The 25,962-nt window shown below is 37.1% G+C and overlaps 1 protein-coding gene across 3 annotated transcripts in view; it reads right to left on the bottom strand.

The window, feature by feature from the left end:
* Positions 1–18,265: 18,265 nt before the first annotated feature.
* Positions 18,266–25,962, bottom strand: part of Tafa1 (TAFA chemokine like family member 1) — a 421,871-nt gene continuing 414,174 nt past the window's right edge. For all 3 annotated transcript variants that reach the window (XM_090323835.1, XM_090323844.1, XM_090323848.1), the window contains one exon: positions 18,266–19,399. In XM_090323835.1, the coding sequence (XP_090179961.1) occupies positions 19,382–19,399 (18 nt within the window). In that variant the 3' untranslated portion in view covers positions 18,266–19,381. The remainder of the gene's footprint in view (positions 19,400–25,962) is intronic.

Below are 25,962 nucleotides of genomic sequence, written 5' to 3'. Positions count from 1 at the left end.
TGTCAGATTCTGTGATGAGTTAAACTAATAGAAAATGTGTTCCAACTTTTTATGTGTTTTATTTGCCCTTGTTGATGTGTATGGTAAGAAACTTGACTGAAACTTCCCTAAGCAAAAGAAAATTTGTTGATTCACATAACTAAAATGTCTATGGGAAACTCTCAGACTCAAGCCTCTGTTTCTTCAAGACCTCACCCTGGAGACTAACCAACTTCTACAGTTGGTTAGAGACATCCTCCTTAAACAGGTCCTAACTTGTACATATCTCTTCTGAGCTCATCCTGTAGTTGCTGACACATCAGCTTTGTTGGGGCTCCAGGTAAGTTGGAAGTTATCAGAGACTCAACTTCCCTGGGATCCTTGCAGATGCCTGATGACTGGTTTATGCTCATGTATTGGGCTAACTCAGGCTCCTGGTCTGTACTGGCTCCCAGTGTTCTCTAGCAGTATTAGGCTCCTCCTCTTTCAGTTGTAACTTGAGTGACAAAAACACATGCTTCATCTACCGCCTTTTCTTGTCTCCCTTACCTGCCAATATTTCTGAAATACCTCTAATAAACCCTTTACACTGAAATACTTGTCTCTGGGTCTAGTTCGGGGAGAACTCATCTTGACAGAAGATGTTACAAATTCCATCATGATGTGCAAGTTGGTAGAAGTCACTGTGGCTAATGGGATCTTGTAATCATTGGTTAATTCTTTTCTCATTGGGGTCGAGAGTCCAGTCTAAATGAAAGAAGGTAGGCCAAAAGTGTGTGTGTGGAGGCGGGGAGAGGATAGAACTTCTCAAAGGATATTATGGGAAGTAGACCCAAAGTAGCCCACAAAAGAAAACTACTTAAGACAACACCCAGTGCCACATCTCCAACAGGCAAGTTCATTTGCAAGTGCTCATTTTGGAACCTCAGAGACACATTTAACAACCAAAAATCCTTTTTTAGCACAAACTCACTACAGCAGGTCAGCAAACTATGGCCTGTTAATCATAGCAAGCAACTGGGTAGTTAAAAAAATATAAACTCATTGGAACCTATCCATGCTCCCTTGCTTATATATTATCTATGGCTATTTTTACTTGTATTGAAGATGAGTAGTTGTAATAGAGACCTTATGGCTTACATAACCTAACGTATTTGCTTTTTGGCCCTTTATAGAAAAATTTTCTAACCCCTGAGCCAGACAGTAACCATCATGATTTTTAGGAATTGTCTAACTAGGTTCCAGGGGAGCATATAAAGAGACATTATTCTCAAGTCTTCTTCCTGTTCCTTCCGAGATATCTCCATTTTGAGGAATGGCACCTAAACAAATGGTAATTAATTTAGGAGATCCAATCTGTCATCTTTCCTTAAGCAAGATCTATATATCAAATCACTCAATGAACCCTCCAGCAAAGTAGCTCCAACCCATGCTACTGCTAATGGAATACACTTTGAACAACTTGCAACTCCAGCTTTTTCTAAACAGTTGTCACAGTGATGATTAATTGCCCTTATTTAGCTGGAGAGAATGAATTACATGAAAGACAAATATTGGTGGGTATGAACCTCAACTGAAAAACAAAAGTGTGCAAAATTAAGTTCATACTCTTCTAAGATTTTTGAAAATTTAATCTAGGATGTTTCAAAAATATTTCATCGAATTCAGAGGTTTTCATTTAGTTTACTTTGGGGTTAAATCTCAGCGCCATTCTGAAGGTCCCATACTATCTGTGACAGTTCTCGTTTTTCCTCCTCTAATTCAGTCCTGATTTAAATGCCCTAGGGCCACAACAATTTCTAGAATAGATCATTGAGGAGCCAGGTATAGGGCCTGGGTCTTTTGCTGGATTTTCTACATAGACAGATGCGCTATTTGAGTCTGGGCTATGTTACCTTGTTTGTGCTGGTTCGATCTATCCTGGCTTTGGTGCTGTGAGTTCTGATTGCTCTATCTTAGTTTTAACCATCAAGCTCTCAGGTTATTCTCTATATTCTCCATCCTGATCTTCAGGTTACTTGATCCATGCCATCTAACCTTTTACACATGCTCTTGTTTCAAAGGACATATTTCTGATGATCAGAAAAACAAGTAAACCTTTGGATGTCAAACATTCAGATTAGCCTTGAGGCAGAGACAGGGTGGAACAGGAGCTGGGCTCTTCACTGGGGGTTGGGGGTGAGGCATCACCCCCTAAGTTGATATTCAAGTAAGGCTCTGAGTGTCTAAATACTGTGAAAGAGTGAGGTTAATGTGTCTGACAAACGAAATCCCTCGCTATGAAAATGGGTCACACCAGGTCAGAGACTATGTTCCTTGATAGTCTCTTTCCATGCCTGCAGAAAATAACAAGGGCCATGAATTAAATAACAATTTCCCTAAAACCTCTCAACTTTGTCGTGCCTCTCATTGAAGACAGAACAGCCTTCCAGGGCTCAGCAAATACAATGCCTAGCTTCAAGATTCAGTACAGTTATTGTTTAAAGGTTGGCACTAGCTTAATAAAGCCATGGAACCTTCTGGCTTCTCATTCTGTCCCTACCCTCTCAGTAATGATAATATTAGTATGGCTTTGAACTCTCCTGGGAATATAGAGAGAGGCATTTTCACTCAAGAGAACTCACTTCAATTGCTTGGATTTGTAGAGAAGAAGTAAAATGGAACATCACTCTCATTTTCGAGGCAGAGCCATGTTGGAATCTGGCCTCCATTGAGAGCCTAAAGGATTTAACGGGATTTGTGAGTGACCAGCAGAGCTGCCTTGCCCTGATGGAAAATCAGCTTTTGAGGGCTGGCCACGAGCCCTCAGCATCACAGCTGGCTGCTCCCTTAGACTTTTCCTGCACTACCTCTGCTGGTTGTTGAAAATCTCTGCTCCAGGGAATCTCCTTAGTCTTTGGCCTAGCACAGCCCCATCCATTTTATTGATTAAAAAGAAAAGCACTTTTGATAGAAGCAGCTGTGAAAAGAAAACATGATTTTCTTCTTCCAGCTTGACTGGCTTTTACCAGTCCCTACCAGTCAGTCACCTTCGAAGATGGAAATTCATGACAACATGGCCTTGATCCTAAAATAAGTAATAACTCCTGCTTTAATGGTGTTTGTCTTATATAAGATGTGATCTCAGACATTAAGATTTATTTCCTAGGCTGACTTTGGCCTTTCAGTGACATCTGGAGATTCTATTGGTTACATATTTTCCACTTTTTTGAAATGAGGAGAGAGGGATTTTAAAATTATTATTGATTAGGGTGCTGGAATTATCTCAAAGTGGTTTTCATTCTGTTGGGTGTCTTATTGAAATTTTTTTTGTAACATATACTGCCAGTCCTCTCTGTTCTGGGCACTAAAGACTGAGAGAAATACACAAGCACGGAACAATCTGTATGGTGTACAATTAGGTAAACAGAGAAAATCATACAGCTGTGTTACTATTCTTAATAAAAAAGCAAACAATAAGTTTTGTATGTAGGTGTGTGTGTGTTTATACATGTACATAGAAATTCATATGTACTTGTCTAGAAAAAGATGATGTAGATACTCTGCCAGTTGCCAATTCTTTTGCTTTACAGTGAATATTTAAGATTTTACTCCTCAAATAAGACTATTATATATATATATATATTAATGGAACCCCTCAAAGTTGAAAAAAAATGAACACAGAGCCTCCAGCCTGTGTACCAACCAGTGCTTGGTTGATCTGAGGTCTAGTTGGCTTTGGTGGAGGTGGTAGCATTGGGAGTTTCACTTTCAGACAATCTCCATTGTTTGAATTATTTTCTCAGGGAATGTGTTCAAGGTGTTTATGAGTAATATGTGGAAAAATAAATGAACTGGAAAAATTTGGAGTTCAGTAGGTGTTCAAGGAGTATTTACTGGATAAATTAATGTACTTTGCATGACTAAAATATGAAATATTTAAATGAATATATGTATTTCTAGTAGGTTTCTGTGTTTTGACTGAGGCAAGAAAGCTATTTGTAAGTTCTAGGTCTATGACAAGCAGGCCTGAAGGCATATCTTGTAAGAGTCAATACTGATAGTGTATTTATTTTGTCACCCATTCTTGCAGTATGAATACTAGAAAATATGTTAAGAGCCAAATCTTGGAGAAAGGAACTTTTGTACCTAATACTAATTCTATCTTTGGCGTTTGTCAGGTTTGAATACAATATACCACAGAAAAACTTAAAATAATGTGAAGTATTTCCAAACTTTGTTTCAAACTTAAATGGGTTATGAATATTCATTCTTATTAAACTCAAGTGTCAAGGTATGAGATGCTTTGTGAGCTCAATATGTCAGTCCTTTTGCTGGATAAGCACTTTAAACTTTTAAATATGTTTTAGATTTGACAGAAACCAATTGTCCAATGGATCCTCTGCAAAGGAGGAAAACAAAGCTTGTATACATGGTGACCTTGTGAAAATATGAGGCTATTTTCACATTTTTTAAAAAATGCTGTTCATACCAAAATAATGTGAATTTCAAATGGTCCTCAACATGAGTGTCTAAATTGTTAATAATTGTTCACAATGCCCTCCTGCCATGCTTTAGAATCTCTCTCATGTGGCTGTACAAAATAACCTATTTATCATTATCAATATACATCTCATTAAAGACATGAATCATGTCCCCATCTGTATATCCTATTTCAAAAGATTTGGAATAAACGAAACTGAAATATGTCTAAGAAGTTCTTTGCTGAAAGTCCTCATTGAGATTTCAATATTTACTAGCTTTTAGTGTTTTAAATATTGATCCCCTCCCTTCATGTTTATACTTAATTGATTTTTCTGATTTAGAATGTATTTTTTAAAAGTATTCTTGTATATGGGTGCTGGTGGCTCACACCTGTAATCCTTGCTACTCAGGAGGCTGAGATCTGAGGATCATCTTCAAAGACAGCCAAGGCAAAAAAGTCCATGAGACTTTTATCTCCAGTAAACCACTCAAAGAAAGCTGGAAGTAGCATTGTGGCTCAGGTAGTAGAGTGCTAGCTTTGGGCACAAAGAAGCTCAGGGACAGCACCAAGGCCCTGAGTTCAAGCTCCAGGGTAAGCAAAAAAAACATGTTGTGGCTTTTTTTGCAGTTCACATTTTACCATGTTTGGCTATAGTAGCCATTGTCACATAAAGGATTTATTTAGGCAATTTTTGAGATAATCACATTTAATAGCATGGGCTGCTATCATTTAAATACAAAACTATAGCATCAACTTTCCATGAGCTAATATTCTTTTATAATATATAAACTACTCAGCATTTTCGTATTGTACTAGGAAGTGTGAATTAAATTATAATATGATGGGAAACGGGCAGTTTGAAATCATTCCAAACATGGCAAATCTTCACTACTGCTCAAAGTTTTTAGAAGTTGTGAAAACATCAGAGTGGTTCATGCCTTCAAGCTTTCGTTCAACTACTCAAGAAAGAGCCCCAATAAGCAAGCAGAGCTAAGCACTACATCCTCGAAGCAGCTTATTGAATTAATAAGACAAATCAATTAATGTAATGCTCTGTTGCTTCAGGATAAAACAAAAAAAATGGAAAAATGTGGAGCTGTTTACCATATTGGGATCAAACAACCAAGAAGACTGAACAAACATTCTCCTTTTTCTAAGCCTTCAAGGATTCAACATGGCTCCTGTAATAGATTCGGCTATATTAAAATACCTACAAATTATTGGTTGAATGCCTTTCTTCAGTAGGACCGTGTCCCATCCCCTACTTCTCTCCTCTCTTTCCTTCTCTCTCCTCTCCCTCCATTTCTCTTTTTTTCTTTTTCACAGTTCTTTTTTTCATATATTTATTATTGTAATTAATAGAAGGGTTACATGATATTTGCCAGATAGAAGATGCATTAATTCCCATACATTGATACCCTTTCACATGTCTTGGTCCCCATTTCCCTTCCCCCCACCCCCACCCTTCCTCCCTTTCTCTTTTCTCCTTTCTCTCTCTCTTTCTCTTTCCCTCTCCCTCTCTCTCTGCCACTGTCTCTGATTCTGTCTCTTCATGTGAGAACATAGAAAATCATCAGGCAAGGATAGACTCCATTGGGAAGTGGACTGGCTAACTTCTAGATCCATTTTCAGCCTTGAGGCAAGCTAATACATTTCTATTGACACTCCCCCGGGTGTGGCATTTTGTTACAGCAGTCTGAGTTGACTGCTATAACATTTTCTAAGCAGTGCTTTCAGGGGGAGGTTATGGTAGGTATGTGTCGGTTATTTGCCACAGTCTCTTTTCCTGCCTGAAAACTTTCTTCTTGAGTTATGGGGGACAGAGCCAAAATACTGATTAATGGTCTGTGGACAACTGGGTCTTATGTATCACTTCTACATCCCTGGATAGGTCTCTGTGCTTGCTTTCCTTTTCCTACCTGCTGGTGGAAAGCAGAGCTTCAATGGAAGATTGCATAGGCTCAGAAATGACAGTGCCTCCCAGGTTATTTCAACCTAGTCCGTGTAATCTTTGGCATATGGATGAATTTCCTGCAGTCCTTCAACTAGTTTAGAAAACAAACCAACAACAAAAATATATGTATCAATGTATGGGAATTATTCATATGTACCATCTATCTGGAAAATATCATGTAACCCTCCTATTAATTACAATAAAAATATATGAAAAAAATATGTATGCTTTAAGAAAACTTAAATTTAGCATTTCCTTTTACTTTGAATGTAGGCAAATCATTATTGTGATATTTGCAATGCCCCAACTCACTCAGAGAAAACACAGATATTTCATATCATATTACAGTTGTGGATGTGTCAACCTATTTTTTATTCTCAAGATTGTTTTAGAATTATGGTAGTTATTAAACTTGTTGCTACATTTTGTTATTTAATGTTTTAATAAAGGAGCCAGTGTATTTCTATATATCAGGTTTGTTTATAACATTTGATTAGTGAGTTTTAATTTTCCTTAAATCTTCTGCGTTTTGTTTTATGTATTTTGAGGCTATTTTCTTGAAAAGGAGGATGTGACAGACTTCAAAAGACTTCCCAGGTCAACAAGCTAGGTGGCAGAGGGAAGAGCTTCTGTCAGTGTGACATAATTCAAGGACATTTTGAGACTGCAATATTTGGTAGTTTTTCTAAATAAAAGGGTCCACAATCTCTAAGTCAGAGGTCATCGAACTTATCCTGCATAGGTGCTAGATATTTTGGGCTTCGTGGGCCACCCCGTCTATATTAGAATTATTTTAGTCAGTTAGTGTAATATGAAAAAACTTACAAAGAATGCATAAGTGAGCAAGTTTGGCTGTGTTTCAGGAAAACATTATTTATAGTCTTTGAAATTTGAATTTCATGCGATTTTCACATGCCACTAACAGTATTCTGATGGATTATTTGTCTCAAATTTCTAAAAAAATATGAAAACCAGTCCTTGTTCACAGGCCATGCAAAAGCCAGCAATGGGTTGGTAACTCATCAACAATAACAGCAGAGATCAGGCTTTTGAACTTTTTGGATAATTAAAGTTGAATAATGTTTATCTTACTTGAGAAGTCATTAAATGAGGCCTAAAGAAATTCTTCAATGTCTACTCTTTTAAAATTTAACTAACATCTTAGCATTATGTGCATCCTTCCCCTTTACAGCCTAAGAAAACCATATGGTGCTTTGAAAAGAAACATGGAAGGCTGGGAGTTGGGCCTAGTGGTAGAGTGCTTGCCTAGTATGCATGAAGACCTGGGTTCGATTCTTCAGTTCCACATACAAAGGAAAAGCCAGAAGTGGTGCTGTGGCTCAAGAGGTAGAGTTCTTGGGAAAACCCAGGGAGAGTGCTCAGGCCTTGAGTTCAAGCTCCAGGACTGGCAAAAAAAAAAAAAAAGAGAAAGAAACATGGAGCCTTGCACCTCACACAGAACCCATTAAATTGGGACTGAGCACTGAACTTTGACTACACTTCCTTGATGAGTTTTATATGTTGAGCTACAGTGCCACTTCCACATTCACAATTTTTTAAGTTATTGTTTCTGTTTTGTTTGCTTTTCTCAGTTGTGGGTCTTGAACTTGGGTGTAGGTGCTGTCTGTGAGTTCTTTTCACTTAAGACTAGTACTCTACCACTTTGAACCATAGCTTAGCTTCCGGTTTTTGAGTGGTAAATTGGGGATAAGAGTCTCATAGGGGCTTTTCTGCCATGGCTACAATGATTCTCAGATCTCAGTCTCCTGAGTACCTAAGATTAGAGGCATGAGCCACTTTATTGTTTCTTCAAGAGTCATTTTTAGGGAGATAGATGGACTTAACTAAAAAAAATTTTAAGTGAATCAAGTCAGGCTCAGAGAGACAGAAGAATCATTTCCTCTAATATATGGAAGTTAGATCTAAATTATAAACATATACATAAAGAAAGCCAAGTACTGGTAGCTCACTCTTGCAATCCTAGCTACTCAGGAGGCTGAGATCTCTGAAGAGCTTTGGCTTAAGTGATAGATCACCAGCCTTGAACAAAAAAAGCTCAGGACAATGCCCAAGTCAAGAGTTCAAGGCTCAGGATTGGCACACACACACACACACACACACACACACACACACACACAGACCTATACATGGTCATATGCATATGCAGTCAGTCCTACACAAACATTAATCAATGTAGGCTCTATGTAGCTACCTAGAGGAGGCTTCTAATTCTGTAACTCCTTTGAAAGACTAACTTAGAGTTTAACAAACTGAAAACCAGGAAGCATGCATTGTTGAGTGTGTGTGCATTGTCGGTGTTCAAAGAAAGAAAAGGGATGAATGGAAAGAGTACATATATACAAATGGCACTAGGAAAATTGAGAGGAGAGATAGGGATGAAGTGATGGAGGAGAATGAGGAGACATTGAATTGAAACACCTTTGTACAACTACTCAAGAATAATAAAAAAGTTATCAAGATAAGATTTTTTCCATCCTGTTGTAAATGTTACTGATGAGCAGGAGCAAAATCATTAGTTCACTTTCCAGCCCTTTGCCACTCATTCACTGAGCGGTATGGGGTAAGCAGAACTGGCATGGACTCAGATAGCTAATGGAGGGTGAGCATTAGGACATTTTACACATTGCTACTGCAGCTAATCTACTTGAAACATGCCTCTGATATTATGCTCATTTAATGCTTCTGACCAGGAAAAAGTATTTAATTAATGGGGGTTAGAAAAAAAATATTCAGCAGTTGTAAGATAGCTATCAAGGGGCTTAATGCTCTCCCGGGAAAATTAATCTGTCTGTAAACAAACACAATTTTTTTTATTTTTTATTTTTGCCAGTCCTGGGTCTTGAGCTCAGGGCCTGAGCACTGTTCTTGGGCTTTCTCAAGGCTAGAACTCTACCACTTGAGCCACAGCACTACTTCTGGCTTTTTCTATGTATGTGGTACCAAAGAATTGAACCTGGGTCTTTGTGCATGCTAGGCAAGCACTCTACCACTAGGCCAAACTCCTGGCCCAAACACAATTATTTTTAAATCTTCATTTTCATCCTTGTCTGTTCTCTACTACTTCACTTGAGCAGCTTCACAAATCAAGATTTCTTCTTTCTCAAGTGTTTTTTCTGCAGTGCACATGGTGTTGAACTGCATGGACTACGGTTCTAGTTCAGAGAAAACTTTCTATCCTACCTGCCACAGTATTATAAAGCACAAATGGGCTTGGACTTGTTTGTCTTGTTAAGGAGCTACCTGGTGCCTAAGGTAATTCTCAGGAATAACTATAGGTATGGCTAGTAGCTCAGCAGTGGTAGAGCTTTTTTTTTTCTTTTTTTTGCATGTGTGAAACCTCAAGTTCAGTCCCCATCCTCATAAAAACAAATAAAACAATAATTAAAAGAATCATTGGAGTAACAAGAAGGAATATGTCATAACTTAATCTTGTTAAGGCAGTGTTAAGTGTCCTAGAATTGGAAAACCTGTTGTCCCATGATGGCTCTCTGTCAAGAACTCATATATCAGAGTGGTCACATTTCTTTGGCCTGTCCATCTTCTCCTGTTTCCAATGTGGACATCACTATGTCCTGTCTGACATATGAACTCTGATTTTTACATTTAGAGGAGTCCAAACAGGATGAAAAAGCATTCTTACTCTATAAAGGACAGGAATTGTTAATCAGCTGATCAGGAAGCCTCTGGAATTCCCAGTGGAATTCTTTTTCTTGTCTCTGTCAACATTTCACAAATATAGGGGGTATCTTGCAAGAAAAAAATGAATAATATGCACAAGGGATTAGAAGACATCAAATGTCTTTACTTCTATAAAGTCATAATGACACTAAAAATTCATTGGTCACTTTGGCAGTTACTGGAAAAAGCCAACAATTTTGAAGGCTGATAAAGCTGACAAACCAAAATAAGCAATCATTTATCAAGCCTTTAGATAAAATTATTACCTCTGGATAATGATGTGGGAAAATTTCTCTTTAGAGAAATATCTAGCTAACAAAAAAACGAAGAAGGTTTGTAACTATTTTTTTCTTTTTTCTTTTTTTTTTTTGCTAGTCCTGGGGCTTGAACTCAGGGCCTGAGCACTATCGTTGGGCTTTTCTCAAGGCTAGCACTCTACCACTTGAGCCACAGCACTACTTCTGGTTTTTCCTATATCTGTTGTACCAAGGAATGGAACCCTGGTCTTAGTGCATGCTAAGCAAGCACTCTACCACCATGCTAAACTCCCAGCCCTATAACTATTATTAACAGCTAACAGATTCATGTTTTTGAACATTTTGGCTGGAAAAAATCATGAGTTTGACAATCAGATATTATATACTTCTAGAGGGAATGATATAGCTCCATCAGTGAAGTAGTCTTACTAATCCAATACTAGGGGAAAGTTATGATCTGATCAGGTCTCTAGTGTGCAAGAAATACAAGAGACAAAGGAAGATTTGAAAATACTTCCATGGATCTGTATTCCACAAAATGCAGACTTGGGAAAAAATATCTACAAGAAGACAACTTGTTTCTTAAATACATTTTCAAGGGAAAAACAAATGGAGAAGAAAACCTACTTACTCTTTGGACTTAAAAAGATCTGTCAGTCATTTATAACGGAGGGAAATGATAATAATCAAGCCAATTAAAAATTATACAACAATCAAGTTACTTCAAATATTGACATGATGATGGGTGATATTTCAATAACTTCTTGCTGATGATTTGTTCTAGTAATCTAATTGTAGTTAACATTTAAACATAACCTTAACTTTTACAGATATGGTTCAGATATGATATTTATAGACCATAGGATTAGCTTTAAAATAATCTGGGATGAGAGGTTAAGAATGAAAGAAATGAGCGGTATACTGGTTCTGGTAGCAGATGAGTGATGGGTACAAGAGGGTTCATGTTAAAATTTTATCTATTTTTGTTTATGCTTGAACATTTTCATAATAAAAAGTTTAAAGAAACAAGACAAAGCTTCAGTATGGCATAGGGGCATAGAATAAGTAATGGGTATAGGAATGCTTATCCAAGTTCAAAGGCTTTGTCCTTACCACTGGCAGTCTAGAGCAGAGAGCACACAGTGAGGGACTAAATCTAAGCATTTCCACAAAATCAAGTTGTGTTAGTCAACTTTGAAACTCAAACTTTGAAACCAAACTTTAAAGCAACCCCAGTAAAATCCACAGGGCACCTGTGCACACGTCTCAAATGCCATTGCAATCTGTTCAAAAATTGTCAGAGGTGTGTGTGTGTGTGTGTGTGTGTGTGTGTGTGTAAAGCTTCTGATTATATATATGTATATATACATATATACATAAATAAAATGCATAAAATACATGTAAACATGTATTTTTTGCAAATTGAAAAACTCTCCCCAGATTTTGGCCTATCTTGAGTTTCTTTTACAGAATGCTTAGACTGACCCAAATTTATTCTTCTTTTCAAATCTTGTATGAATATGAAATGTAGAATGGTCAATTTGAAAGCTATGATTTACTTAATTGAAAGTGGTCATTTAAGGAGATCATTAATTAGATTTTTAAATTAAGATATTCAATGAAAGTTTTTTTTAATTGTCCAGTTGCAGAATTCATACAGCTTCTGTAAGGAGTTCAAATGGAGAAACTTAAGTTAAAGAGATATCTCCAATCTTTTTAATTTTATTTATTTTCTTTGCTGAAGGCTAGTATTCTCTTCACTTCCAGTTTTTAGTGTCTTGTAGCTTTTCCTGCCTGGGTTGGCTTTGCACTGCAATCCTCAGATCTCAGCCTTCTGCGTAGCAAGGATTACAGGAATGAGCCACGAGTACCTGCCCAGAATGCCAATTTAAAGAACTAACTCATTTTAAGTGACTTGCTATGCCAGGGTTGTTGTAATCCAATGCACTCACTAGGATGTCATGTTTGCTTTACCATTGGGTAAAAGAACATAGCACATGTTTGAAATCTCACTAGAAATATCATTTGAGCTTTGTTCATTGATGATGTGGCTGTGTCTCATTGGAGCGAATGATTCAGATGAAACAAAGGCTTTCTCCCTGTAATTTATTTCTAAGAGACAGCATGGCCATATGTTTGCCTTGTGATGCTGGCCTGGGATAGCTTGGTCCACGGAATGCCAATTGACTGTTGTAGCTGAGAAAGGAACCTTAAGTCATCAGTTCCTCTATGAAACGAACAGTGTTCCCTGCTCTGTCCTCAAACACGGCAAGTGTTTCCTGTGTGAGCAAATGCTACAGAAACGTCCTCACTACTGCTTCCCTCTGTAGTATTTTTGTGCCCTTCAATCTCATCTCTATCTTAGAAATAGTAGACATCTTAAAAAAACACTCCTTTATGTGAGTCTTCAAACAGGAAGAACTTAAGACAGATTCCAGACAAGGTCTTTTGAGAGATGAATCCAGAAAGCACGGAAATAAGACAGAAAATACAGGCAAATGAATGAAGTTTTTGCCTCAGAGCATGGTATGGATTTTGATAACTGTGCCCAAGGTGGGATTTCTTAAGACTGAACAGAACTGCACTGTTCAACATAGTAGCTACTAACTTCAGGTAGCTCAGATATAATTTTAAGTTGATTAAACATTTTACAATTGAGCAGATGATTGTTTCTTGAAAGACTAGGATAAATAAAAGGATAAAGGAAGCCATTACTAGGGAGGTGGCTTAAAATAGGGTCCTACTATAGGGGGGGGTGGTTCATGGGGCTACTGCCCTACTTCTTGAGCCATAGCCCCACTTCCCATTTTCTAGTGATTAATTGGAGATAAGAGTCTTTAGTGCCCAGGCTGGCTTTGAACCACAATCCTCAGTTCTCAGCCTCCTTGAGAAACTAGGATTACAGGCATGAGCCACTACACCTGGCTAGGGTCCTACTTTTGCCATGAAACCATTGACATGCGACTCTGCTCAATGAGAAGCCTGAATGACTAGCGGTCTCATGTGATGAAAAATGGCCTGCCCATGACATTATTCATAGTTGCTGATCATTGTCTTACCAGATGGTATGCACCATTAGCAATTCACATCCTGGATAAGCATTGTGGACACCCTCAGTGTTCCATTTCTAATATTCAATTACTTGCTCAAGTGTGGGTTATATTGGCGTTCCCCAGTGACTTACAAACACTGGAAATGGTGCTAGCTGATGGAGAATTCTAGAGTCCAGCAGGGGTCTGTCTTGTCTTTGAGCATTTTAGAAAAAGCATGTGAAATAATATCTTAGCTGTGTTTCCAAGTACTTCTGCACTGACACTTCTTAGGGACGCCACAGTAGCAGCAATATGATAATAATAGTACTTAAGAGCAATAGTAATAGCCCATGTATTTGCTTTATATCTGTTGAAAAAAGTTTAGCCTTTTCTATTTCTCAAGCCCTTCTAAAACTCCAAATTTTGTGTTCTGATCCCCATTTTATAGATGTGTAAACAGAGAGAAAAAGTTTTCAAGATTTTCTATGTTGTCAAGGGAAGGAAGATTTCATAGGAAAGCTGCTACCTGGCATTATTTTGAGTAAAATGCAAGCTGCTCAAGTCTTGGCCACATCCGGTGGTGTCTTTCAATTTTACACTCTGCAGTAATAGTGGATGACATCTGAATCTGTTTGGATGATTGGCCTAAAGGCTGTTGCGTGAGGGAAAACACTGTTGCCTAGGGAAACTGAATCCACTCACCCTGTTCTAGTTCAGTGTTTAGCCCACTTATTTTTCAACTTGGACATTCACTCCTCAGAAAACAAGGAATGCCTCTTCTGTATCTTCTTGTATCCTCAAGGGCATAACATGAGACATTGCAGGTTGTGCCCAAGTGAGTGCAAACTAGCTCTACCTCCATCACGTTCCCAAGACAAGAGGAAGCCTTGGAAAGGCAAAGGCATGCGAATATTGTAATTTGGAGATGAATCTTGCAAAATGGTAGCTTGCAGGTAGACAGAATCTCAAATTACATCTTTTAACAGAATTTTTAACAAGTTATAAATATTTGAAACTCCGGAGGTTTCAAATCCACATCTGAATTTCTGGACATCCTTAAAAAATGCCAAAATGAATAAACTGGCTGCAATGCTTCCCTGATATGGCAGGAACCATATTCTGATTACTGTGCCCTGCAGACTGCCATGCTTTCCTCTCATTAGCTTATGTTTTAACACTGTAGGTGGCCCTTCTTAACTAACTTGTGTTACCTCACCAGCTCCTACAGGCATTTTACCTCTTAGGCTGTATTTCAGGATGTCCATCAAATGAATTTTAATCCTTTTAGATTTTAATTGTAGACCTGAACAGGAAGAAACCACTTTTAGCCCACTCTATCATGCATGGCTATCTATCTATCTGTCTGTCTATCTGTCTGTCTATCTATCTATCTAATCTATGGGAAGGGACCAAGTTGCTGAATTTCTCACAGAATGTCTGGCATCTGTTTTTCCTCAAGGTGTACACATGAGCCTAATGTTATGTTATGGATTTTTTAGAGCAAATGGGAACTGGGGCTACATCAGGATAATTATTACTTGGTTTATAGTAACTTATGGCTGTGGTCTTGATTTTTTGAGTTCAATGATCAGTTATTTTTTTAACAAATACAATGAGAGATTAGAATAAATATATTAAAGCATAATTTTTTTTTGCCAGTCCTGGGCTTGAGCTCAGGGCCTGGGCAATGTCCTTGGACTTTCTCAAGGCTAGAGCTCTACCACTTGAGCCTCAGCACCACTTCCAGCTTTTTTCTACGTATGTGGTACCAAGGAATTGAACCCGGGTCTTCATGCATGCTAGGCAAGCACTTTAACCACTAGGCCAAACTCCCGGCCCTAAAGTATAATTTTTAAAAAAGATGGAAATTGCCTAAAAAATAAATGAAGCCAAATAGCGGCCTAAAATGTGGGCAAATAGTGACACCCAATGATACATCTGAGAGCTTTCAATACTCGATTATTAATTCTAAAAGTCTCTAAATCTCAGAATCTGTAACACTATAGTAGTATGTGGGCATGTGTGTGTGTGATTCATGGTCTCCCCTTTAATCTTCTTTGAAGTATGAACATGATTCTATTTTATGACATTGGTACCATACCTTTGGGTGGGTACTAGGAAATTAGAGTATGTCATTGTTGGTACTCACCCAGAACTCACATTCCTTTGATCATGTTTTCTGGTGTTTAGTATTTAGATGTGAACCGTGAACACTAGTTCTTATACTGAAAAAGTAAACAACTCATGAGGAGAGATATGGCATGTTTCTTTGCCAAGCAGATCCAAATGGTTTTGAAAAAGGGCCCGTCTAGCTTAATTAGAAGACAAAAGCACATTATGGCAAGATATTTAACCTCCCAAGAAGGAGAGCATATCCCAAACAGGTGAGCTATGTGGTGATTCTCCTCATACAAACAATTTTTACACCCTCTATAACTTTCTGAATCAGTGACAATGGCAAGGCAGCATAATATATTGCACTATAAAATCACTACATTACTTTGTGAAAGCTACATTCAATTTGATCGAAGAAAGATGTTGACTTGTGTGTTGGTGAAAACATTCTTCATCATTCTATCATAGAAGAAAAAAAAAGAGTGAGGCAGTAGTAACTTCTCAGTGTGTTTGCTGAGTCTATTGACAGACAGATCAAATGACCCCACAATATCAACAAATGAGCTCAGTCTTACTCAGAGATCATCGTTGCCTTAAGCAATAACCTCCATTTCCCCTTCCACTAAGAAAAAGGTTTTGGATAAAATTTTCTGCGTTTGCTCTAATTATGTTACAACATTATTCATTTGTTGTGCAAGCTCCCAATCAATATTAGTCATACCACAGTCGGCTCTTTATTACCAGAAATATGGGATATAAGTTTTTGTACCATAAATGTTCAGATTCAATAGGCAGATGGTAGCTGCTGAATTCCCCAAACTGGAACAAGTTAAATTTAAACACAGTTTGATAGTTAACACATTTGTGTAAGGGACTTAGATGAATCCAAATTGCATTTGATGACATTTACAAATATTTGCATTGCCTTATTGGATGGTTGCCTGATTCTGATGTGGTCCCCACCCTCCCAATTTCTTTCTCTAGGGCTTTCCAAGAGAAGTTCTTGTAGGAATTGATCAACGAGAAGTGAGCTAACAGATGTGGACCCTTAGACTCCCTCTGTCATTGATTACAGCCTCTGGTCACAAGACAGGAAGAACAGTGAGCAGCACACACTCATAAATTATGGGAAGTGTCTGTAGATGTATGGGGCTCTCTGAAAGCAATGAGCCTTCTTTCTTCTCATTGGATTTTCAGTTTAGGATCAATGTTTTTAAAGGAAGGTTCTAGGGGACACTGATATGATAGCAAAGTGCGCATGTTCAGAATTTGAGGATTGTAATAATGCTTGCAGGCTTTAAAAATAAAGTTTCATTTGGGGCTGGGAGTTTAGCCTAGTGGTAGAGTGCTTGCCAAGCATGCATGAAGACCTGGGTTCGATTCCTCGGTACTGCATACATAGAAAAGAAAAGCAAAAAACAAAACAAAACAAAACAACAACAACAAAAAACTCCCACTAAAAAAAACAAAAACAGGATTCATTCATTAATTTGGAGAATGGACAGAGATTTTATCTAAATGTTTAGTTTGTCTGAAAAATTAAAGACATAACAATATAGTGATTATGTATTTACCCAGAAATAAGTTCTTATGATGCTCCTTTAACCCTGTCTCCTAATTAGACTAGCAAATCATTGCATGCCTAGATTCTGGGGAATTTTGTTCCTGACCCTGTGCTGTAGATTTTCTCAAAGATTCAGTTTTTTTGTGTGTATTAAAAGTTTTGGATAATTTCCCATTTCCTATGTTTATGTTTTTACTTTTCCCCCAAATACATTTTTGTTATAGAAGCATTTTGAAATGTGATGTTCTAGATAAAAATTTGGGTATATGGTTTCAAAGTTTACAGAAAAAAGACAGTTTCTAGCATCCTGGTTATGGACTATATATTACCTCCACTGGGTATGAGCTATAAATGGAAGAAATTGTGATTTGCTGGCATGTTTTTGTGATTTTATTTTATTTTATCACTTTTTTGCTATGCTGTCTCAAGTTCACAATCTTCCTGTGTCTGTCTCCTGAATACCAGGATTATAGGTATTACTGTATTACTGACATGAATTTCATGTTACCTTCTGACCAATATTTATGGAAACACCTGGACAGTCTAAATTTTTATAATCATGATTTGATTTCCATCTGTAGACATTTTCACTGATTTTCAAGGTACAGAATCAAATGTGCTGATTAGAGCATTTGTATAACCAGTCAGACTTTGTGGTTTCTTGGGAAAGATGAAGTATCTTCTCAATTTTACCTGAGGTTCAGTGTTTAAAAACAAGCAAACCCACTGCACTGATGATTTAACATGGAATCCTAAGAGCACACATGTAAAGATAGGTTTTGGGGAAGAATACATTGCCAGATAATATAAATAATAGGAAGTAAAAGTACCATTACACTTTCCCCCAGTAGAACTTAAGTAAGTGTTTCCTTCTTGTAGACATCATCTGAATAACTCAAAAAATACATGGATAATGATTTCTTCTTTTGAGAGATAAACGTTATATAGAATCATCCCAAGGGCCCCCCTGTAAGCCCAATAATAAGATCTGACATTTTATCTTTGGGGTTATGCACACTTTCATTACTTAACTAATTGTCTGCATTTCAAAATACCAGGGTTGGGATAATAGCTGTAAGAGAAGTAAAGACTTAGAGCAGGATATCCTGGCTAATTTCAAGTTCTCTGAGCCTTCTGTTGTATATATTTGGTTGAAATGCATTCTATAGAAACAAACGGCAAAAAAGGAGGACAAGTAGGTTTAGAAAGAAGTCATTTACCACTTTAATAGGGGTGTCCAACATTTGGTCACATAGATCATTATGAAACCTCATTGCTTTCATAGTTTCCCTATCTCACCCGAAGAATTCTGAACACTCAAGGAAAAAAGCAAATCAAACATAGAAAGAGGTGCCATGATAAGACCTGTTGCTATAGCACTATGTATTATGATGCCAGACTTTGGAATTATTCAGAGGACATTTCTGCAGTCTAGGACAGCTATATAAAGCCCTAAGACACTGTATTTACAGGACTTATTAATACAAAGGACCTACATCCTACCATAACTCTGTCAGTCTGAATATCATGGTGGAGCAGTTCCCTCAAAAATCCTCATTTTCTTACTTGTGGAAAAGCTAGTAGTTCTAAAAAATATTTTCCTGGAAGAGGTTAGAACGGTTATTGTTATATATCAATTGAATACAAAGTATGGTTATGTAAAGCCAAGCTTGCATGCTAATATTGCACAGTGTATAAAGCAATAAAACAGGACAATGCGCTTGCTTCCTTGGGCATCTGGTAGAAATAGAGGAAGCTCTTGATTTCAGTTTCACTATGACACCTCGGGTTCCAGGACTCCACCTGTAGCTGGTCTTCCATGGTCAGTGCCATGTTGAATTCTCACAAGGGCACCTATCTTCTTTTCCACAAAAAAAGGCAAAGAAACCAAAAACCAAGAAAACATCCAGAACTGAAAGGGTACACCAGCCGTCTCACATTGTGGTACTGTTCATTTCTTGAAGAGAATATATAATATTTCAAAATATTATATATATACATATTTTTGCAAATGGTACAAAGAAACAGTAGATCCAAATTAGAAGAGAGTTGATCATTCTTCATGATTCCCCAAAAATTTCTCTGAGAAAACTCTTTTATTTTTCTTTGAAACCACTTTCCATGGTGATAGTGCCCAGAACTCCAAATCTTCTTATTACGGGATGTTTGGTTACACACAGTAAGCACACTGTGATCATGTGGTAACCAGTCCAAGTGCAAATAAGAGATCCATTTGGCTTGCAAATGTATTAGATGTTTTAATTTTTTCACAATGCATCCTCCACTGGTTGGTTTTCCTTGTCCTACAATCAATTCTTAGGTTCTTGGGTGAATCTGAAATTAAAAGAGAGAAAGATATTTCAAGGAGAAAAGTACAGAGAGAAAGCACAAAGAGGTGTTGAAGCTGAAAATGAGGAATCTTTACAATGCTGTTTCTTGAAGGTCAAAAATCCTATTAATCTATGTAGTACAACATTATATCTATATAATGCTTTAATGTCATAAACATGACATACAAACCCTCAGCCTAATTTTATGTTCTAAAGTCTAAGTACCAGTGATTGTATATAGAGATTCCCTTCTTGAATACTTGTTTGTTAAGCACGTCATTGGAAATACGATGTAAAAATAGAGCAAAACCTAGATACATAAGGCCATATAGTATGACGCTAAATGAAAGGACCTCCAGGATATAGAAACAAAAGCCATATAATGAGTGATTGTTGTCCTTAATGTACTATGTTATCTCTCATCTCTTTTGCTTCCCGTGGTTATCTCATATGGTTACAGTATTTTACCTTGCTATCTGATATATTGTGTATATGTTTATTTGGTTATTTGAAATAGTATAGGGAAGAGGGAAAACAAGATGAGGGGTGGGGGTGGGGGAGGGATATGAGGACCAAGACCTGAGAAAGGGTATCAATGTTTTGTGAAGTAATGTACCTTCTTTCTGGTGAATATAATGTCACCCTTCTATTAATTACAATAAAAATATGTGAAAAAAAGAAAAAAAATCCTAAGGTTTACAGTAGCTATTCTCAAATAATAAAGCATATAAACAGGTCCCATATTTTTATTAATACATTAAGGTAATTAAAAAATCACAACTGAGAAGACTTGGAGAAATATTTATCCATAGCGAACTTCATAGGCATGCAACCTATTCAGTTTAATACACTGTTAAATTTATTAAGAATTTCTGAATAAGGGCCTTGCATCTTCATTTTTCACTGTACCATGCAAATCATAGACTCAGTCTGCATTGCTATGAGGAGAATTTGGGTTGAATGGGTCATCCACGCCTTGTCCAGTTGGTCTGTTTTTAGATGGTGGGAAGGGCATAGGGTGAAACTATGGCCTAGATTTACCCACATCCATGCAGGAACATAGGAGACCTTTGTAAGGGTCTGTTCCATCCATTCAATATTTTTGAGTGATCAAGATCATACTCCTTTTTATTGTAGATGCCATTTAACTCATTTCACCATGGCTCCAAAGGCTCTGATATTCCGAAGGACATATACACAGAGTCAAAATAATGATTTGAATGGAGCTGAGGTCTCTAGAAGTTCTAGGGAGGTTTTTTTTTTATCATCTTTTAAGCTTTTTTCTTTTTTGTATATTGCTGAGGATCAAACCCAAGGCTTTGTCCATGCTTGGAAAGAGCTCCACCACTGAGCTATATTACAAGCTCTCTTAATTCTTTATAGTTATAATTGTAGAGTTTGAGTATTCTCTGAGTTGATGGATGGATGAATCCTTTTAAAGCCTTTGAACTTGGGCAGAACTATAATGAAAGATTTCATTCAAAAGTTGGTTGGGCAGAATATATGAGAATTTCCTTAAATTTATTTTCTTAACTTCTTGTTCAAATAATAGATTCTTCCAAATCTTGGTTTCCTACATTTCAGTTGCTTTCTCACCTTTGGTTTTCACTGTCTTCTTTTCCACCCAAAGGAGGAAGAAAGTGATGTTTATAGAACTGAACTGAAATTGACTTTCCTCTCTATCACTTCCACATTTCCAGACTTTTGTCTCTTAAGGATAGGAGCTTCCATAGAGGATACTAGAGTCCTGCCTAAGACTTTGGTACTCTGAAATTAGGTAGTATAGGTTTAACTGTGTTTGTTGAATGAAGAAATGAGTGAATTTTCTTAGATCCAGGGGAAAATGTAGAAAAGTAAATTGGCCTAATTTTTTTTTCTGTTTTGCAAAGTCTCTAATCTCTCAGAATTTTCTGTGCATTTTAAATTTCTTTTTCCTTTTCCAACTCAATATTTTTCCTGGACAGAAAATTGGTATTACTTTAAACATTTCTTTCCTTCTTTCTCTATCTCCTCTCCATTCCTCCTTTCTTCTTCTTCATCCTCCTTCCTTCCTCTTCCTCTCTTTTCCCTCCCTCCCTTTCTTCATGTAAAAATGGACTGGAACTCAGGACTTTATAGACACAAGCTCTCAGAATAATAAGCTATGATTTTGAATGAAGATGGAATGTGTCATGCCTGGTGCCTTGCTTTTTCAGTGATATTAAAAAAAAAAGCCAGCACTGAGATAAAACTGGGCAGAATTTCACAGAATTAGAGATACCATAAGGAGGACAGACCCAAGGGAGTATGAATAGATGATTATGAGGGATTTGTGTTGGTCAATCACATAACACAATGATTTGACAAAATGACTACTCAATTGTTATACAATCTGAAGTCTGCGAGTTCCCTCAGACAATGAAATTTAACTTTACACTGTGTGTTAATCTTTGGGTCTTCTCATTCCTTTGAAAGACATTCACATAGTTGATTGGAGCAAACTAGAATTAATATTTTAGAATGTATACCAGATTATTTGCAGCCATTTTAACCAGCTAAATTTTCTTTTCAAGTGGCTATACTTTTCTCCTTTATTTTCTCCTTTCATTCCTTTCCAAATTCTGTCCTTGAGAAGTGATACTTCAGGTTTTGATAAAGAATCACAACCTTGACAAATGACATTTCCTCTAAGAGGAACTGAATCTTTCCAGTAAGCCATTATTCTGCCTATGCAAGGTATAAATGTATTCCTGAATTGGCTCCCCAGCTCCAAAATTTCTGTACTGGATGTACTATTTTTTTAAAGTAAATAATTTAATAGGCATAGAATCAGAAGGAAATTTCTCTAGTCAACATTCAGTCTTGTCTTGCTAAAATGTCCTCCTAAAACAGTCTAAAGAAGAATCTAGCCAGTGGTCAATTGTGGACAGTATTAGTTCCGTCATTAAATTTCACCCATATGTCACATTCCTTGGAGCAGGATTTCTTCTATTAGTGTTAGTGTACTTCAAAGGAGATCGTTTATGACCTTGCAAGTACAACTATTTCTTTTTCATGGCATGGCATCCAGACCTTTTTGCCATTTCTTAGGATCAATTCTTTTTGTTTGCTTCATTCTGCCTATATTTTCTCATTCTTTTCTTGGGTTGTGCTGTCAGCAAGATCCAAGGTCCCCAAGGTTTGTTTAGACTGGCCCATTTCCCAGGTTAGTCCATATTCCAGGGTGTTCGGGAGATGAGACACTGAATTTCAACTCCTTAGAAAATGGGCATTATAGGGCTGGGAGTTTGGCCTAATGGTAGAGTGCTTGCCTAGCATGCACAAAGTCCTGAGTTCGATTCCTCAGTACTACATACATAGAAAAAAAAATCTGGAAGTGGTGCTGAGGCTCAAGTGGTAGAGCTCTAGCCTTGAGAAAGCCCAAGGACAGTGCTCAGGCCCTGAGCTCAAGCCCAGGACTAGCAAAAAAAAAAAAAAAGAAAAGAAAATAGGCATTATAAATTAACACCAATAAATTTTCAGTGCATCTTTTTGTCAGTCCTGGGGCTTGAACTCAGGGTACTGGCCGCTGTCCTTTAGCTTTCTCAAAGTTAGTAGTCTACTACTGAGCGACAGCACCACTTCCAGTTTTTTCTGGGTATGTGATACTAAGGAATCAAACCCAGGGCTTTGGGCTTATTAGGCAGGCACTCTACCACTAGGTCACACTCCTCGCCCTAGATGCATCATTTACTTGTCTAGATTTCAAAGACTTCTGAGAACCTTTTCTTTGGATAGTTATTTTGATGTTATCTATAGAGTGGAAGGTTTTTAAAGTCTTCGTGTAAGTATCTATGGAAAAAGAATGAAGTCCTAGGAAGCTTTCTGTCAATTATTTTCATACTGGAGTTATTTTTCCATATATTTTTATTGTAATTTGGAGTTTTTTTTTAAGCTAGAAATTCTCCAACAGACATTACAGCATTCTAGATATGTTTTTCAACATCTCTTTTTCTGGAGAGGTCTCTATTTTTTCTTACCTCTTTGATAAGAAGGGAATAACAAAATTATTTGTAGCAAAATAATTAAAAGTTTCTCTGAAAATTAAACTAATTGAAAAATAAAATGGCTACAGTCAATATAAGATGTGTGCAGATATCTATGTTCTGACAGGGAAAATGCACAGGGATACTAGAAAATGTATGTAAATTTTATTTTCCAAGCCTACGAACTGGTATAGACTACCACTTGACCAGAATAGGTGACCCCTACATGCATTATCTAGAATTAATGAGCATTATATGTGTTTAAAAATAGTTATTGTATTGTGAATTTGGGAGAAAGTAGGAGGGATAAAATGTATACCAGTAGTAGTGTTTGAGTCTTCTTAAAGTTTAGGAAGTAGGTTTTTTTCCCTAGTATTCTTTTTTCTATAGATAGACTTGAGAATTCTCAGATGACAAATGGACAGGTCATATGGCTAGAGACCTTTCTTTTTTACTTGTTACAAATGGATGCACATGTCAGAATAGGTACATCTTTTGCTTTCTAGCCAATGCAATGGCGATTCATTTTTCTTGTACATTCTATCTGGGATCACTCAGCCTATCTACTCAGGATACTAGCAAGTAGTCTGCTGTAGCCTTTGTCACTGAGTTTAGACTGAACAACATACATGCTGGAAAATGTCTGGAATGCACTTATAACACACCCATTGATTTTAGAATAGAAGCCTCAGAGGCCAAATGAAAGAGTTACATGGGTCACAAACGAGTTGCACACACCACTCCTAGTTCCTTTTCATTTTCTAGCTTGTTTTTGAATTCATATTCCATCATCCAGTATACTCTGTCATCTACTATATACTCAGAACTTCCATATTTAAACTTTGAAATAATCTGACTTGCATTATTTTACTTTAATTAGTTTCAAGACAAGAGATACCACAAAAGCTAGACTTCTGGTCAACCAATGATGACCAGTAAGTAATCAGAATAGAGAGTAGAGATTTAGCATAAAACATACAATCAATGTGTTAAATATAAGGATTATTAGGTTCTAATTGCACTGGCTAATGTGCACGGTGGTTTAAAACAAAGTAATTTGTAAGGTTCTCATCAAAGTATTTGGTTAAATCTTTGAGGTAAAACATGGTCAAAGGAAAGTTTGATCTCTTTTACCAGCTAATTACAAATGGTTTCTGTGGATAAGTAGGAGAAATCACATCCATTTCTGAATACTCTCTCCTGTAGGTATTCCGCTGTCATGAAATACAATAATGCATACTGATGTACAAGAAGACGTAAGGATGCATGTCAGTAAGCCAGGAGGGCTCATAAATCCCTCTTTTTCATAGGTCATCAGTTGTGGCAATTTACTGACTGATATGGTCAACACAGACAACAATATTTGATGAATATATTGTCTTCAATTGTGTCACATGTGAAAAAATGTGGGTGTTTTATATTGTGATATTCAGTATTCTAGTTGCTTTTTGAATCACAAAGCTTCATGAACCATTATTTTTTCATTAAAAAGATGATATAAATAATTAACATTTCTGATCGATAGGCTGGAATCAGAGGCTCCTTTAAATTTCAGTCACTTTTTTTTGTAGTAAAAATTTAACCTATTGCTATTTTCAAATTAGTGGAGATTATTTTAGAAATGGTCAGCAAATTAACACACACAGAGAGAAACACACACACATACACACATATACACCCCATTGCTGATATTCCTGTGGTATACATACATACATATATGTCAAGTGGTGTTACATATACATATAAAACTGGTTGTATGCATTATAAAATTTGATCGTAAAAATATTGACATGCCTTTGTAATGGTAAATTATTCTTCTCTTAAGGAGTCCCAAGATTCACTCTTTTCCTCTCTTGTTTAGAATTCCAAGATTTTCAATCCCTATATGGTTAAGGAGTAATCTCCTTGGGCCTCTCTAACCTGGTGTAGGACCCTGGCACTAGTTTTGTTGAGGCAGTTTACATTTTGAAGACCACTTCTGATTTAACCAGAGAAAATAGAGGATAATTATTTCACAGAATCCTTTTCACTTCTGTAAAAAGCCATCAAATAATTTCTTTAAAGAACCTTTCCAAGGTGGATGCACTTAAATAAAGACTTGTTAGCCAACCATCTGGATGAACGAGACAAGACTTATTTGACTATCATCTTGCACACCATAGGTGATTAGATGAATTACACAAATAATGAACTCACGGTTCCCCTCCTCTTTGGTTATGGCAACCCAGCTTTATTTATGTCTCTGTAACAGAAACTCCAAATGTCCTTGTGGAAAATTCAAGTATAGTCTCTTAACTTCTCATTTGTGGAGTGACACAGATGTACAGATTTCAGAATGCTTTCTTTTTTTTTTTTTGCCAGTCCTGGGCTTGAGCTCAGGGCCTGATCACTGTCCTTGGACTTTCTCAAGGCTAGAGCTCTACCACTTGAGCCTCAACACCACTTCCGGCTTTTTTCTATGTATGTGGTACCGAGGAATCGAACCCGGGTCTTCATGCATGCTAGGCAAACACTTTAACCACTAGGCCAAACTCCCGGCCCCTCAGAATGCTTTCTTTCTGCT

Source organism: Megascapheus bottae, chromosome 2, assembly GCF_031878675.1.
Source record: "Megascapheus bottae isolate mThoBot1 chromosome 2, mThoBot2.hap1, whole genome shotgun sequence".
NCBI classification, from domain to species: Eukaryota; Metazoa; Chordata; class Mammalia; order Rodentia; family Geomyidae; genus Megascapheus; species Megascapheus bottae.
Note: the sequence above shows the minus strand (reverse complement) of the source record. Positions and strands in the feature narration are given on the sequence as shown.